Source organism: Perca flavescens, chromosome 7 (assembly GCF_004354835.1).
Source record: "Perca flavescens isolate YP-PL-M2 chromosome 7, PFLA_1.0, whole genome shotgun sequence".
NCBI classification, from domain to species: domain Eukaryota; kingdom Metazoa; phylum Chordata; class Actinopteri; order Perciformes; family Percidae; genus Perca; species Perca flavescens.
Genome location: NC_041337.1, coordinates 30,955,190 through 30,970,427, shown reverse-complemented (window position 1 = coordinate 30,970,427; position 15,238 = coordinate 30,955,190). Strand labels below are relative to the sequence as shown.

Genomic DNA, 15,238 nt, shown 5'->3' with positions numbered 1-15,238 from the left:
TGATAGCCAGGGCTGGGTATCGTTCAAAAATATTCCTTACCGATACTGTGACTTCAATACTGGTTCCTAAACGGTAATTTTTTGATACCAATTTCATAAAACAAAAATAAATTACAACATTATACATTAAGGCACAACTCTTCTTATTTATTTTTCAGCTCCTACTACGTGAGCGTAACAGAGTTTTTCCTGCGTATGTCTGCGACGTGGAACATTAGACAACCAATAACAAGCATTATTAGATATTGGTAGAAGCATGCTGCATGCTTATTGGTTTGCTGATGCTGATGGGATTTACTCTTTAGGTATTGAAATTGGGTATTGAATGATGAGGCAATTCTTGATACTCGATACTTTAGAGGCACTTCAGTCTGAGCGTAAAAAGTATTGAATTCGGTACCCAGCCCAATGATAGCATCTAAATAATAAAGTGAATTACAACAATTTATCAATAGACAGTCCTTCCAGGATTTCGCGGCCTTTTTTTGAGATTGTTGTGGTCCAAAATGCCTGATTTCGCGGGAGCTTTTGTAAAAAATTGCGATGAAAGTTGCGATGTATTTTGTATGTTTGTTGCAATGAAGTTGCGGGAGACACTGAAAGTTGCAAAAAAGTTGCGATTTTTTTTTTGTATAGTTCTTTAAAAATAAAAAGGAAACATGTTTTGGGGAGAATAAAACTATCCTGGGCTGAGTTTTCCTAGTAACTTTACCAAAAAGGCTCAGGATTCTGCAAATGTTGGTATAATATGAAAATGGCTGGTGGATTTACGACAAAAAAATAATAATTTATTGAATGAATCAAACTTGAAAATATCTATCAGTGGCTTGTTAATCTTTACATTGTTAGTTAATTTCCTAACCTGGCCTGGGACTCACATTCATACAGTATCATTGCACTTACAATAACGAGCGTAGCTGTCCTCAATTTAGGTCATTGTGTCGTCTCATCTCCTTTTTCTCCTGCATCCACCGTGTGTTGTTTGTGTGTGTGTGTTGTTTGTGTGTCTGTCTGTGTGTGTGTTTGTGTGTCTGTTTGTGTGTGTGCAAGCGTCAGTCGCGGAGGGAACGGAGCAGTAGCCCCACCCGCTGCAGAGAGCCGACAGCCAGGATTGAAACGGCAGCAACTTCAGCGACTTTTAAATCGTTAAAGTCTAAATCGTTGCACGTCTTGCAAAACAGTTTACCCCCGCTTTCGTAAAGAACATCTGGATACTGTTTTTCACGGTCCTTTGCTGTTATTTTTGTAGGTAAATGTGAGACGTTGGCAGCACACATGTCTGCTGCGCATGCTGCTGCATCTTCTGAACAAAACAAGGAAGTGAGTTTGCTGACGTATGACGACGCTTTGCTGGAGACCGCGATGATTGGTCAAAGTTGCAGAAAAGTTGCGGTGATTGAATTTGCGTGAATTGCCGCGATCGCAACATCGCGAAATCCTGGAAGGACTGAATAGAAATAACTCCTTGAACGCACTGATTATCATGGACTGATGAGATGCTAGAGTGTTAAAGCTAAATGTTACAGCATGAAGCACCACAGCGAACCATGCATTACCAACTTTAAACAAACAAAAAGGTCAAATCGCTGTGCTGTATGCGCTGTAGCTTACGTATTGTGTACGTGCGAACAGCAAGGAGGTGAGAAGAGGAAAGGTGCAGGAGAGACTAAGAACAATGCAATGGAGTTTGAGAGTTGGAGGGGTGACAGAAGCAGAAGTTTGAGACGAGCAGCATCAAAGAAGAAAAAGTGAAGCCAAAATGAGATCAGGAGAGTGGAGAGGAGGAGGACAGTAGGAAGAATAGTTAGAGTGAACAGAGCAAGGAGGAGGACAGATGGTTAAGAGGGATAAAGTACAGGAAAAATTGTTTCTAAGAAAGGACTAGAAGGAGTGAAAGATGAGGAGTTGAAAAAGGAAAGACAGGAAATAATAAAGTTAGAGGAGAAATAGGCAAGAAGAGGCAAAAGAGATACCAGCTAAAAATAATGGAAGTAGGGAGGAGAGGAATGGAGGTCAGGAGGAGAGAGAGAACAGAGGAGGAGAGGAGAGGAGCGGCGGGTGAATTGACATGACGTTTGTGGGCCGTGAATCAAAGCAACGGCAGGAAGCCTTTGAGCACCAAGAGCAGCACTGTGTGTGTGTGTGTGTGTGTGTGTGTGTGTGTGTGTGTGTGTGTGTGTGTGTGCGTGTGTGTGTGATCACAGGTTTGGGTACGTATGTGTGTCTCCGTAAAAAATGATAATGGAGCCGAGGCCTGAGCAGACCCAGATTGCTTTGAAAAGGCCGACCCAGCTCCGTCACTTTGTTCTTTGAACAAAATGATCATAATAGTCTTCCTTAGAGACACACACACACACACACACACACACACACATCATACACTCAACAGTCCATATCATTTGGGGACTCGCTATGATGTGGGTCTCCATGGAAACGGCAACAACTTAGTGCTGGCTGATGTATAATGACAGTGAGCGTTGCACCTGAGGTGAAAGGGGGAGGGAAAGAGAAACAGAGGGAGATAAAAAGAAGCACAGCAGACCTGAGAAAGGAGAGGAGTCCTTGGTGATACTAAGTTACATCCTTAAATAGGCTTTCTGGCTGTGTAGTTCTAAATCATTGTAAATCTGTTGTCAGCCCTTCTTGGAGCACATATTTAATCCAATAACGCACATTAAATTAATATCCTGCAACATTTGAATATAAATTAAACATTTCGGGCCCCAGAGGTAGCTGCAGAGTGAGCACTCCTCACTTTCACCCAGGGTGAGTATATGTTAAAAAATCTGGCAGTTCAATAGAGATGCTTGATATTCTTTATTGAAAAAAGGAACAGATGTGTTTATAGTAACACTGAGTAAGTTACATGGCGTCAAGCCATCTCAAGCAACATTTACCATGTTGCGCATGCACAAACGGTCGCAAATAAAACAGGCTTATGCCTCAGAATGAATAGTCAATTATTTGTATTAAACAGCCAAATCCGATTCGACTGACAACATTCTGAGTCGGGTACAGCCCTAGTGTTTAGTTTAGCATTGATAATGATAAAATGATTATATAATAATCATTCAAAGAAAGAAATTCCAAATAAGGAAACTCAAAAGTCCTGTTTCAATGACTATGGAAAGTATAGAAAAAAAGAAAAGAAAACAGATTTTGCAGCTATAAAGCTGATACACTATCATAACGGTTTGAGTGTTAAATCTTTTTTAACATGGCAAAACAATCTATTCATTTATCTCCAACTGTATTTTATATATCTATATACATTTTTTTGATCATTTGGGGGCAGCGCATCAAGCTGTAAACACAACACCGGTGTATATTATCTCCTTGTAGAGTTCTGACTAACATGTCAGCAATCAGTTGCTTATTTACACGTCCAGCAGACACAAAGCAACATGAGCATTCGTTTGGAGTCATGATTCTTTCCATCGAATGTCACTCCAATATTCAATCCAAAATTCACTCCACCTTCTCTATAGCTGCAGACAAAAGCTCTTTTAGGAAAAGACTGATTATTGTATTGATTCTCTGAGACTCTTTTAGTGTCTTTATGACAACAGGGGGAGATGGAGTCATGGTGATTCTCCATCACATTGCTGTAAGAGTTTATCTTTGATTGTGTGTGTGTGTGTGTGTGTGTGTGTGTGAGTGACCACTATTGAAGCAAATAATGGCCATAACGATTTGAATCTTACAAGCAACTGAATACCCAATAACTCTTGAATGTTTGAAAGACAATTACTTCATAGCACTGAATTACTTGAATTCATGAATTTATGTGGTCTAATTTCCAGTAGCCAATATCAAGTTATGCAATTTCAAAAACGAAACATTCTATTTATTTTTTGGGCTTCACACATATACAGATATAAAATTCCAATTACCAATAATCAAAAACTATATTCAAAGATAAGAAGCTCAATTCAGATCTAAAAATTAAGTCAAGTCAAAAATCCGCTCGCTGAAATTGGCTTTGTCGAGTTCAGACGGTAATATTCAAGCCTTGAATATTGGTATGTTTTAAATAGTTTTCCAAACTGAAATAAAGACCTGGCTAAAGGCCTTTACATACTGTTTTTTTTTTTTTTTTTTTTTTGCAATTAATTTGAATGTCAATATATGTTTTCAAACTGTTGTTTTTGTCATTAGTACTTTCACACAGAACGTGAATATTAAGCAGCGATAAAGCAACATTGTTTTTTTTCTGAGCTTTTTGCAACACGAATAAAGGCATCACCAATCACGTTGTGCCTATACTTGAAGATTAGAATGCAACAGCACAGAGGCTGTGTACAGCACGTGTGTGTAAAGGTCTTTATGCTGCATTTGCAACATAATTGCTGTCATCCTTACATGTTACTTTCCATTTCGCAGGTAATGAACCATTGCCGTTGGGCACGGCGGAGAGCTACAACCCTGTGAAGCGTCGCTGGGAGTACGTGGCGCCCATGCCCACTGCACGCTGCTCCTCTGCCCTCCTGCAGACAAACAGCATGCTCTTTGTCATCGGCGGAGTCGCCCAGGGACCGAGTCATGCTGTGGAAGCCCTCTGCTTACCGGAAACAGTGTGACACATGCACACACGCTAACACACACACACACAGGAGTGCAAACTGGCATTGATATTTTATTCATGTGTGTGCTAAACACAGACAAAAACACATGAATTGGATCCACAGATCGCATTTAGATACTTTTCTACCTTTATGTCCAACTGATGGATTCCTATTGTACACTGGGATGTAAGAAACAATTTTTGACATTCAACAAGCATTTTCAACTCCAGAGACAGTTTGTGACAGAGCTGGACGAATACAAGATTAAAGCGAGGACAGAACACTGACAGCTTTTCTACACTGGGGAAATCAGAGAGAAAGAAAAGAATGAGCAAAAAACAGACACACACACACACGGTGTCTGAAGAAACAACACGCCTTTGAACTTTTGAGTATTTTTCAGAATAAAAGCAGGGTACTTTTCTGGATATCAAAGGAAGATAGGGCCATATCTGCATTTCTTCTTTGCGGCAGCGTCGCTTTCCCTGCTGCTGCGTCAGCGAGCTCGGACACTTTTCTATGACCTTAGAAACAGTTTCAGACAGTGTCGTTCTGGGAATGTGTATGTCTGTTGTGGTTCTTCTGTTTTTGTTGCAGTGTTGTATATGTGTGAAAGTTAGCGCTGCAGCTAGCAACCGCTACCACAGTGTCAACAACAGTGGCCCTTGACATGCGTTCACACTTCAAGCAACTGCTAGTCAGAAGCCCATCTGTTTTCTACAACCACTGTAGCGTTGGCTGACATTGACCACAGTCACTGTGTTTCCTTTATTTGTTGTTGTAGAAAAGCTGACTGTGGTCGGCACCTCGTTTTGCTACACATCTATCCACCCTTGCTTCAACATTAGCGCCACAGCAATCAATCCAGAGAAAATTACCAAGGCTCAAACGGTCCTTCACACTGTAGCACAAGGATGTAGTTGCTCGTGGAGTGAATGCAGAGTTCCTCATACCTGCTGCACTGAAGCATCCAGACAGATTAATAACCTGAAATCAGTCTCCTGACACTGTATATTCCCCTTGATTTTTAGGATTGATAGTAATACTTTGTATTACTGTATTTACATCAAATTAATGTCAGTCAGATGATGGATGAAATGGGAAGAGCATCTCAAAGGGATGATACCTGGGCAACATTTTGAAGTCAGTGTTGGGCAAGTTAGTGGAAAAATCTAGTCATTACAGATTATATATTATTCTTTGACATTTTTTGTATTATATTACTAAACTAATTATTCAACAGCAAAAGTAATTGGTTGCATTAAGTTACCCATCCCAGCTCCGTCAAAGGTGCCTTTAAACAACTCCAAAGCCACCCAGCCTTTTTCATGGTGATCAGCAGATTTTTTTAAACTAATGTATTTCAATGGGAAGCATCTTGCGTGATCACAGCACGACTATGGTAGCGGGTAGTATGAAATGCCGAAAATCCGCATAGGGAGTTTGGTTCCCCGTTCTTCTTTTCCTAAACCCAACCTGCGTGGTCAAATCACGGAATTTTCGGTGATAGTGTTCATTTCACGCCCGACATTACGTGCTGACCACCACGAAAAAATGAGATAAACGTGTCCTTGTACACATTATCAATAGATTAAAAATTACGTGACCATTTCACGAACTGCCATGAAACCGTGTTGACAGTTTGGAGGTATTTACAGATGGTTTAAGTCCTGTTGTTAGAGTGACACTGCTGTTCACAAACTCTCCACCAATAAACAAAACCCAGGTGATTCCTGAATGTGGGTTTATCAGTGGCTAACTACAAAGAACACACGGCTTGTAAATTAAGACAACTTGGAGTTAGTGGAATCTTTTGGCTGCCTTACAACACGTCCAGCGCTTGCGCCAGGCTAACACATAACACAGCGCTCTTTCCACTGAAGGCATGAGACAAAACTGATTACTGACTCCTGGCCAAATTGTCAAAGAAACAAAGTGTAACTGGGATTAGTAAATTGTAATCCTTACACTCATTGTTACTGGAAAAGTAACACATTATTATAACACATTACTGTCACTAGTAACTACTGCCCACTGTTAGCATGTTAGCCAAAACGGTAGGTGACATACTACAGATAGTATAATAACATACTGCCTGACATTAACTAAAACCTAAAAATTGGTTATCTGTCTGTCTGTCCTTTGATTTTCTCAACAACCGTTTATCCGATCGACTTCACACTTGGCAGGTGTATTGCTGAGGACACAAGGAAGTGCAGTGTCTAGTGCGAGCTCTTAAGATTTATTGGACATATTTATGAGTAGTGTGTTATTTCCACACTGTAGTATTGAGAATGGACCCCTATTTACTGTTAACAGCGCAAAACAATATGCTGGGTACAGCTCGCTCTCCGTCGCTCGTACAGTACATTCAAGAACAGATGAAGAAAGAGAGACCGGAGATGTTACAAACTTAAACAATTCAAGCATAAGCAATGTAACTTTCAGAATGAACGCTTCCTGTTCCCAGAAATAGCCTGGTCCCAAATAGCTAGCTTTTATCATTGCTAGGGTAAACATCTATGTCATGGCAAGTGTGTTGCTTAGGAAACAAGGAAGCAGCAGTACCGGTGACCAAGCATGCGGCCCATTCTGAACAGGCACGTTTTGAATGAGCACTGCACAGATAAATGGTAAAGAATTATGCTGGGAGTGCTTTGAGAGGTTTCTATGGACACATGTTTTTGCCATGACAATGGGTGCCCATTGGAATCTATTGTAATTGCTGTGAATCTAAAGTTGACAACAGCTACTACAACCTTTTAGAGGCACCTTTCAGTCCTACAGGGTGAGCAGCTGATACTCAAAAGATGGACTTTTTGTTTGGGCTGAGGTCTCAGGCTTTGTGTACAAGAGTTAGGAATAAAAGATGATGGAGGAAAGCGGCTGTGCAGAATGTTTTGTGACAGATTCAGTGACTTGTGGACAGCAGACGAGGTCGGGCATGAAACGAACAAATGACTCAGTGCAGTGTGCTACTGTGTGGCAAGCTGCCTCTGTTGGTCTTTCTTATTCTGCCATACTGGTAGCTTTTTCAAATATAGACAGCCATCATATCCTCCATTCAGACTACTGTAACACAGAGGAGTGGCTCTGTTGGTTTGGTCCCAGGTTCTTTACAAAAAAATTGCATTATTAGGCGATTGATTTACAAGCTTAACTGCTCTTGCCTGTAGAATACAGGTGATGTTAGCAACGACAAAATGTCGAGTTTATTTTAAACTACCAGAGTTTATTTGATGACTGGATGATTAAAGGTAGGATGTGCTTCAAAATGATAAATGACCGTGAGACTTGCAGTAGGAAAGAAATTGGAAAATTAAAGCCAGATTGGATTGACAGCTATGATTGGACAATTTAACAGATAATGGTCTATTTTACTACTCGAACACACACACAAAACTGAGATACAATACTGCAGCCTTATTGAACGGTGCATAATTTAGAGACGACATTCATCTGCTACATACAAACTATTTTAAATAACTGAACACATGTTGCAGGTGCGTGACAAACAAACCATTATGTCACCCCAAAACAGGAAACTTATTTAAAAAAGACTTGTATGCATTCATACATAAGAGACGAGAGAGAAAAACATAAGTTAGTTTGATTAGTTAGAAGCACAAATAAGGAACAGTTCAGGAAGAGGAAGCTATCTCTGACCCCTAATATAAGCATTATTTCTCACACACACACACACACACACACACACTAAAAACACACACACACACACACATACACCATTTTCCCTGTATTGCCCCACTTCATATACGTTTCTGGTCTGCACCGTGGCACACCTTACTAACAGAGTCAGACATCTTTTGCTGTGAGAGAGCACTAAAGCTGCTTGAGCTCAAATAAATGCCAGTTGACAGTTGGCTATTTCTGGTGTTGCATTGTGAGCATCTAATTGAGTATGTTAGGTATAAGCCACTCAGATGTGCACACACACACACACACACACACACACACACACACACACACACACACACTTGGACGCAGGGCCAAGCACAGACCTGTAAGCCTGAGTGTAAGAATGCAGTCACCCAGTCGCACAGTTCTATCTGGCAACACTCACAAAAGCTATGACTGGAAACAAGGTTGATACTGAGATACTGAACCAAAATAGTAAAGTTGTGGGCTGTAAACCAAAACAATGATTTGACAGATTTGAAGACCTTTTACATTTCACATAGTCATTTCACATATTGTTAAAAAATGTATATGAATGCAGCTTATAGTAGCTTGTTTGGTTTTTCACTTAGTCGACCCAAGCTGAAAACACAACATCATATGTGCTGCTGTGCTTTATTTGCATTTGTGTGATATTGACTGCATGTGGATTGTTATCATGCTTTTGTGTGGGTGCATATGTGTGTTTGTGTAAATTCTTGACACAAAGCCACACTCACCATCTATTATTGTGTGAGCTGTCTGGAGGATATACAATGTCTCCTCTGCAGTCTTTCGGTTTCTCCTTCTCTTTGATACAGTTTACATGCCACACTGCAGTCCCCGAGGAATTTTGGGACTTTGCCAGAGCTTGCTCTCTCTTTTGGTTGTCTGTTTTTTCTTTTTTTTTTTTTTTTAGCTTTTCTCTCTCACTCCTAGAGAAGATGCCTCATATATCTAAAATTTCTCTTTCAATAGAAAGTATGCCTCGTAAATGTGTTTATCTGGCTCCGGATGTGACATACAGTACGTGTCAAGCTGTTTACTCTTTGGAGTGAAATCCCTCTACTGCTTCTGATGACAGCAGGTTGAGAAACGCAGAACAAAAGAGCAGGATGCTTCAGTGCAGGTAGCAGCTAATTACATGCTTTACTTTTTTTAGCAGGCCATGAGCAGATGATGCACAAGCATATGTAAATGTGTTCTTACAGGACTAGGTGAAAGCTAAAATGTATTGTGGACCTGCTTTCCAAGACAAGAGCTTTAATATGGTTTCTAGGTGTCATTTTTCAAACTGAGTCTGAGAAATCGGCAGAACCTGAGGCACAGCGCAATTTTACAAGCAATAAGCGCCCTACAATTATTACACAGGTTTTTAATACCCCACAGTATAGAGCAAAGGGACTGCCAACAAATGCGCAAGTACAACCTTCTTTTTCAGGCACGTTTTTATTATCTGGAGCAAACAGACGTGACTTGCATTGCCTCAAAAAGTTGCCTTGTGTATCATTACCTCTCAGACATCCGTAGATACAGTATGTGCCCTCTTGTCCAAGATACAGTACATCCAGGGCCCTTTTTGGTGTAGGCACACTGTGCATGGCACACTCTCTGCCTTAATTCACAAAAAAAAGGCCCACAGACTCAGGTTCTGACAAAACACTGGGGGTGCATTCAGCACAGATGGGGGCGGAAGATGCTGAATTTACACTGTTTTCAGTTTTATGAATCCAATGCAGAACTGTGTCTTATATGACTTTTCGTTTTTTTTGTTGTGCGGGCAAACTTGAACACAGTTTCCCGGGCAACAGGGAACAGTGTCAACACCCGCAGGTAGCATAAATGTGTTCCACTTACATTAGCATACCAATGTGTTCTTGCTTTTATTTCCCATTTGGGCCTGTATTTGAAAAATATATCAAACATCCCCATCATAATTATCGATTAGGTAACCAGGATTAGATATAATTGTTTGGGGTTTTATCCGTTACTTGTTCATGTTTGTTCATTATTTTGTCAGTTGTTTGTGCTGTGGATTGAGGTTGTGTCGTGGTGTTGATCTGAGCTGGGTTCCCCAAAGTGTTTGTCGCTAGTTATGTGTTCTTGAAAAGCTTCGCTTGGGTGGACGTTGCAGCAAATATTTTCTTAATAGAATTATATACAGAAATCTGTTTATTTTCACCATGTGAGCACAGTTTGTATAATACTGGGAATGAGGATTATATAATATATACCACTATCTAATATGGTTCTTAAGTAGAAATGCCTTCGAAGGGTTATATATGACACAAAAGACAAGAGAGATATTTAGAACAAACAAGCTGGCATGTTTTATTTCTATTTTAATTTGTTGAGTGATTCATAACTATCTGGGGGGGATTTCACGCCCAAATGGTCATCAGCAAAATAAAAAACTAAATCAACTAAATCTCAACACAGAATAATTCTTTTTTTAATTCTGTGATTGAACCAAGATGCTATCTCAAAACCCGTTTCACTTGAGAACCACAGGCCTTCAATGTTGTGCGTCATTTTAACTGACAAGTGTTAAAGTGAAACTAGTTTGTACAGACATTTTGGGAAACACAAACCCAGAATCCCTCTCTCTGCTGTTCTAATTGCTCTCGCTGTACTGTGCTGTTTCCCTACAGTGATTGACATGATAGGAACCTGGTAAACTGCTTTGTGGTCACAGTGGATCAGTATTGCCATGTGCTCTGTATGTGCTAATGTGATTTGGGAGGTGTATTGAACTAAAGAAATGTACTGAAGGTGATAAGAAAGATAGAAAACTAAACATAAGGACGGTTGGACTCGACTCACTCAGATGGCGTGTGTGTGTGTGTGTGTGTGTGTGTGTGTGTGTGTGTGTGTGTGTGGGCAGGTGGAAGGCAGTGTGTGTGAAACACTAAAAAGTAAAACAAAATATTTATGTTATTAATTTACACTTTGTATTTTATCCTTATAATTACTGGGTAAACATTTGCACTTCAGTATGTTTACATGCACACCACAATAGTCCACTATTATTCAGAATACGACAATATCCTGAATTTGATACAGGTCATGTAAACAGCATATTCCGGTTGGATATTCTGAATAAGGCCTTTTTCCGAATATAGAATTTTCCGATTAAGACATGTGGGATATTCCGGTATTATTCTGGTTTTAAACTCATTCTTTGGACATGTATACAGCACATTCGGAATATGCATCTCAATGGCGGTCTGACCGCAGTTTACGCCCAGTTTACGGCCTCTTGGCTGTTTACGGCTTATGGTCTCCTCTGTGTGTTGCTATGGTTGCTGTACACAAACCAACCAGCCAACAGTTTGCAAGGCTGCAGACCCGATAAGAAGGAGAAACACAGCTACTTTTAAACTTAAGAGACTTGGATATCAACAGGTTTTTGGATATGTGCACACATAGCTATGCCGAGCTTTACAAGAAGCTGGTTGAAGGAATGAAAGAGGGACCCTGTGTTCGCATGGTCCGCTGGTAAACTTTTAACTAATGGTATTTTGTATGTAAACAGGAATATTAGTGGAATATTCACTTTCATTAGCTATGTAAACAGCTTAGTCGGACTATGGTCTTTTTCGGAATAAGGGCAAAAACCGGAATATTATGTGCATGTAAACGTAGTCTGTTGAGTAGAGTCAGATATGACCCCAGTTTAACAGTACTGAGAACAACCACCAAACAATATAGCATAATAATAAATAACAGAAACAAATAAATATGGAGCCTCCGCAGGACCATACATTAATGCTTAAGGATGGTGCTTTTGATTTTGGCTCCAGGTTGACATTTTTATTATAAAGCATGTGTTACAAACAGGGGGCATGGAGATTATAAGACGTGAGCATTTAACAGGTAGAGAGGGTCCACTGAGAGACATTATTAATTTTCTTTTTGAAAATTGTGTTCTACATTTTGACCCAATTTAGGGACTGAAAATCTGGATATTTCTGTCTTTTTTTTATTTCTTTTTTTTTTATCTGGCTCTGGGGAGATCTCCAATTTAACATGAGGATATTTTTCAGGAGAGGCCTCAAATAAATCGTTAACTCACCCAATAGCCACAAGCTGTTGTTTGTACATTTTTGGTCCTGAACAGATTTAAGAGATGCAATTAATTGATTAGTTTAATTTAGAGGAGTTCTTTTAACCAATTTTACATAGAGCCACAAAGATAGTCACCTCCTGACTCTAGCTTCACACTTGGTGCACCGACATGAGACTGGTATTGATCTTATGTAACGCTAGAAAAGAAAGCAAATAAGCCAATGTCTGAAAATGTCAAACTATTTCTGGGGTCATACTGTAGGTGGGCCTATGACATATATCATCGCATACAAGCAGAAACCAAACTCTGGCTTCAAATACATGCAGATCTAACTTAAGGGTTAAGCATTACTAATCGTGCTAATTTAAGATTACATTATGCGCCACAGATGTACAAAGTTATTCTAACATAATTTGTGCTATAATAATCTTTCTGAGAGAAAAATACAACAAGATTAATTAATTAATGTACTTCCTGTTTACAGGAGGAGTTTCTCCTTTTCATTACCCACTCACACAGACAGGGATATGCTGGCATTACTTTTGTTATTATAATTGTTATTATAATAATAATAATAGTAATCATAATAATATTTGATGTGGTTGTTGTTGTACTTGATCAATGTGACAATGCAGTGTGTTCTTAAACTGTTGGTTGAAATGAGAGAACAAGAAATGTATTACGATGTATTAGAAAGTCCAGGGCAAGGCAACGCCAAATTAGTTTAAGGATGTGTTTGGATGATGTAATGTGCTCATGGAAATGCTGCCTCCCCTCACCAAAGCCTGCCAGTCACATTGTTACACCAATGATACAATCAATGCGTTTTCAAAATGATAAGAAGGGTTAGTTTGGGGTTAAAGTTTCAAGAGCAGGCATATGATGATGATAATGTTGCATGTTAGAACTACTAACAGAACTAGGCTGACCACTGATTATCAATTATAACCCTCCTCTATACAAACTTACTAGAATAAACCAGAAAAGAGGACAAAAGTCAGACAGATACAGACATTCCTCTCTGGATAGTGAGTAAGCTGTCATAACTGTCACACAGATTTTCAAAAACAGCCAAAAGTTCATGCTTTCCCCACCAAAGGTAGAAGTTTATAAGTGAATGTAGAAGTCACTGCTGTAGGATCCAACATGAGCATTTTTGCTAGACCCAGCATGCACCTGTTGGTTACATACCATGTGGGTGTGTTTGATTTCGGTCACTATGATAGACGGGTGGTGTATTAAATCAGTGAATAATTAAAGGTAGAATATTTACTGTTTGTAAAATGTTCAAAATTGGCCCTTTCCTCCCCAGCTCAAAGCCAGACAGAGAACGCAGCGGTGGTCGAGTGAGCTTGAGAGTGAACGAAGAGAAGGAGCGTGGTCCAAAGCTGTGAATTAGAGGAAAAGGTAACACTTTACTTGAAGGTATCTGCATAAGAGTGACATGACACAGTCATGACACATCAACCCTAACCCTAACTCTAACCTTAACCCTAACCCTAACTTGTCATGACAAAAACCGAAAGACACTTAGTAAAAGAAGCGTTATGTCATAAACGTTTGTGACTTGTTTATAATGTTTATGACACGTTCATGACAGTGTCGTGTCACTCTTATGTAGATACCTTAAAGTAAAGTGTAACCGAGGAAGGTAAAGCAATTTTTTTGGCTTTTTGCACAGCGGTTATGTTCTAAAGCACAAATAAACACACCTCCGCGGGACTGTACCGCATTGTCAGATTATGAGTCAATCATCATAGGAAGGGCTACAAAACATGCACCCATTTTTCGGCTGGGGCTTACACACCCACTTTGTTGACGCAATGATAGGAAAAAAAAGAGAAAATCCAGATCCTGATGCAAATGTCATCACACACTAAAAACACACAGAGCGCGTAAACGCCGTGTAGCACAGCTATTTTTATTTCAGCGCCCATGTTATCCAATCTGTCTGTTCATACCGGGCGCGGAACTGCCGCGGAACTGCCGCGGAACTGTCCGCGCTGCAGTGATCGTTTCGGCGTCACCTCTATTTCTTGTGAAAGATGCTAGCAGGCAGGTAATCACATACAGGAAGACCATAGTGCAGCTGAATACTTTACAAAAAGAAAACATTTCAAAATAAAACACCTTTGACACACACACACACACACACACACGCACACATATGCTACAATTACCACAGTTTTCCCCACTCATCCTGAGGAGAAGGATCGCTTTGAGAGGGATTACTTTTGAATGAGTGTACACATTGTTTTCTAGGATAACACTGCATATTATGTCTTTTAGGTAGGCTTGTTGCAATTAGTTTTTTACCTGTGCTGAGTCAAAAATATGTTGACCTTAACGATAACCCATAATGACGTGATCTTTAATGTTATGGCATTGTGGTACGTATTCTGTAATGGTCACTATCAGCTGGGCCTGTCCCACGTGCAACCGCAACACTACCTTCCCCTTAGGCCTAGTCCACACGTAAACAGGTATTTTTTTAGGCGTAGCTTTTTTAAATGTGTTTTGGCCTTTCGTCCACACGCAAACTCTGTTTTAGGTCACTGTAAACAGTAATCTGGCTATCACCAAACCAAGCTCAATCTTTTAAGACTGAACATTAGTCTGGGGAGTCTGCTGTGTATTTTCTACTGCACAAGAGGAGTGATCAACGGGCATAGTTCAAATGACTCTGTACGCAATTGGATAGTCCTTCAACCAATCAGACCAACGATCCGGGTGACGTAGCATCGACAGCGGCATCAACAGGTTGCTGTGCTTCGGTGGCCGCCATGTTGAATGTAAACAAGAAGCTGCTTCGTTGCTTCTCTATCGTCATCGTGTTAAACCCACAAATAGCGCGCCAGGTGGATAAGCCAGTTTGTGATTGGTCCCCGCAAAATTATAACGGAAGCAGGATAGATAAACGTACAGGTTT

At 40.1% G+C, this 15,238-nt stretch overlaps 1 protein-coding gene across 1 annotated transcript in view; it reads left to right on the top strand.

Annotated features, from left to right (window-relative positions):
- Window positions 1-4,663, top strand: part of klhdc8b (kelch domain containing 8B) — a 151,807-nt gene extending 147,144 nt beyond the window's left edge. The window contains exon 5 of the mRNA XM_028583609.1: window positions 4,384-4,663. Within this exon, the coding sequence (XP_028439410.1) occupies window positions 4,384-4,580 (197 nt within the window). The 3' untranslated portion in view covers window positions 4,581-4,663. The remainder of the gene's footprint in view (window positions 1-4,383) is intronic.
- The last annotated feature ends 10,575 nt before the right edge of the window (window positions 4,664-15,238 follow it).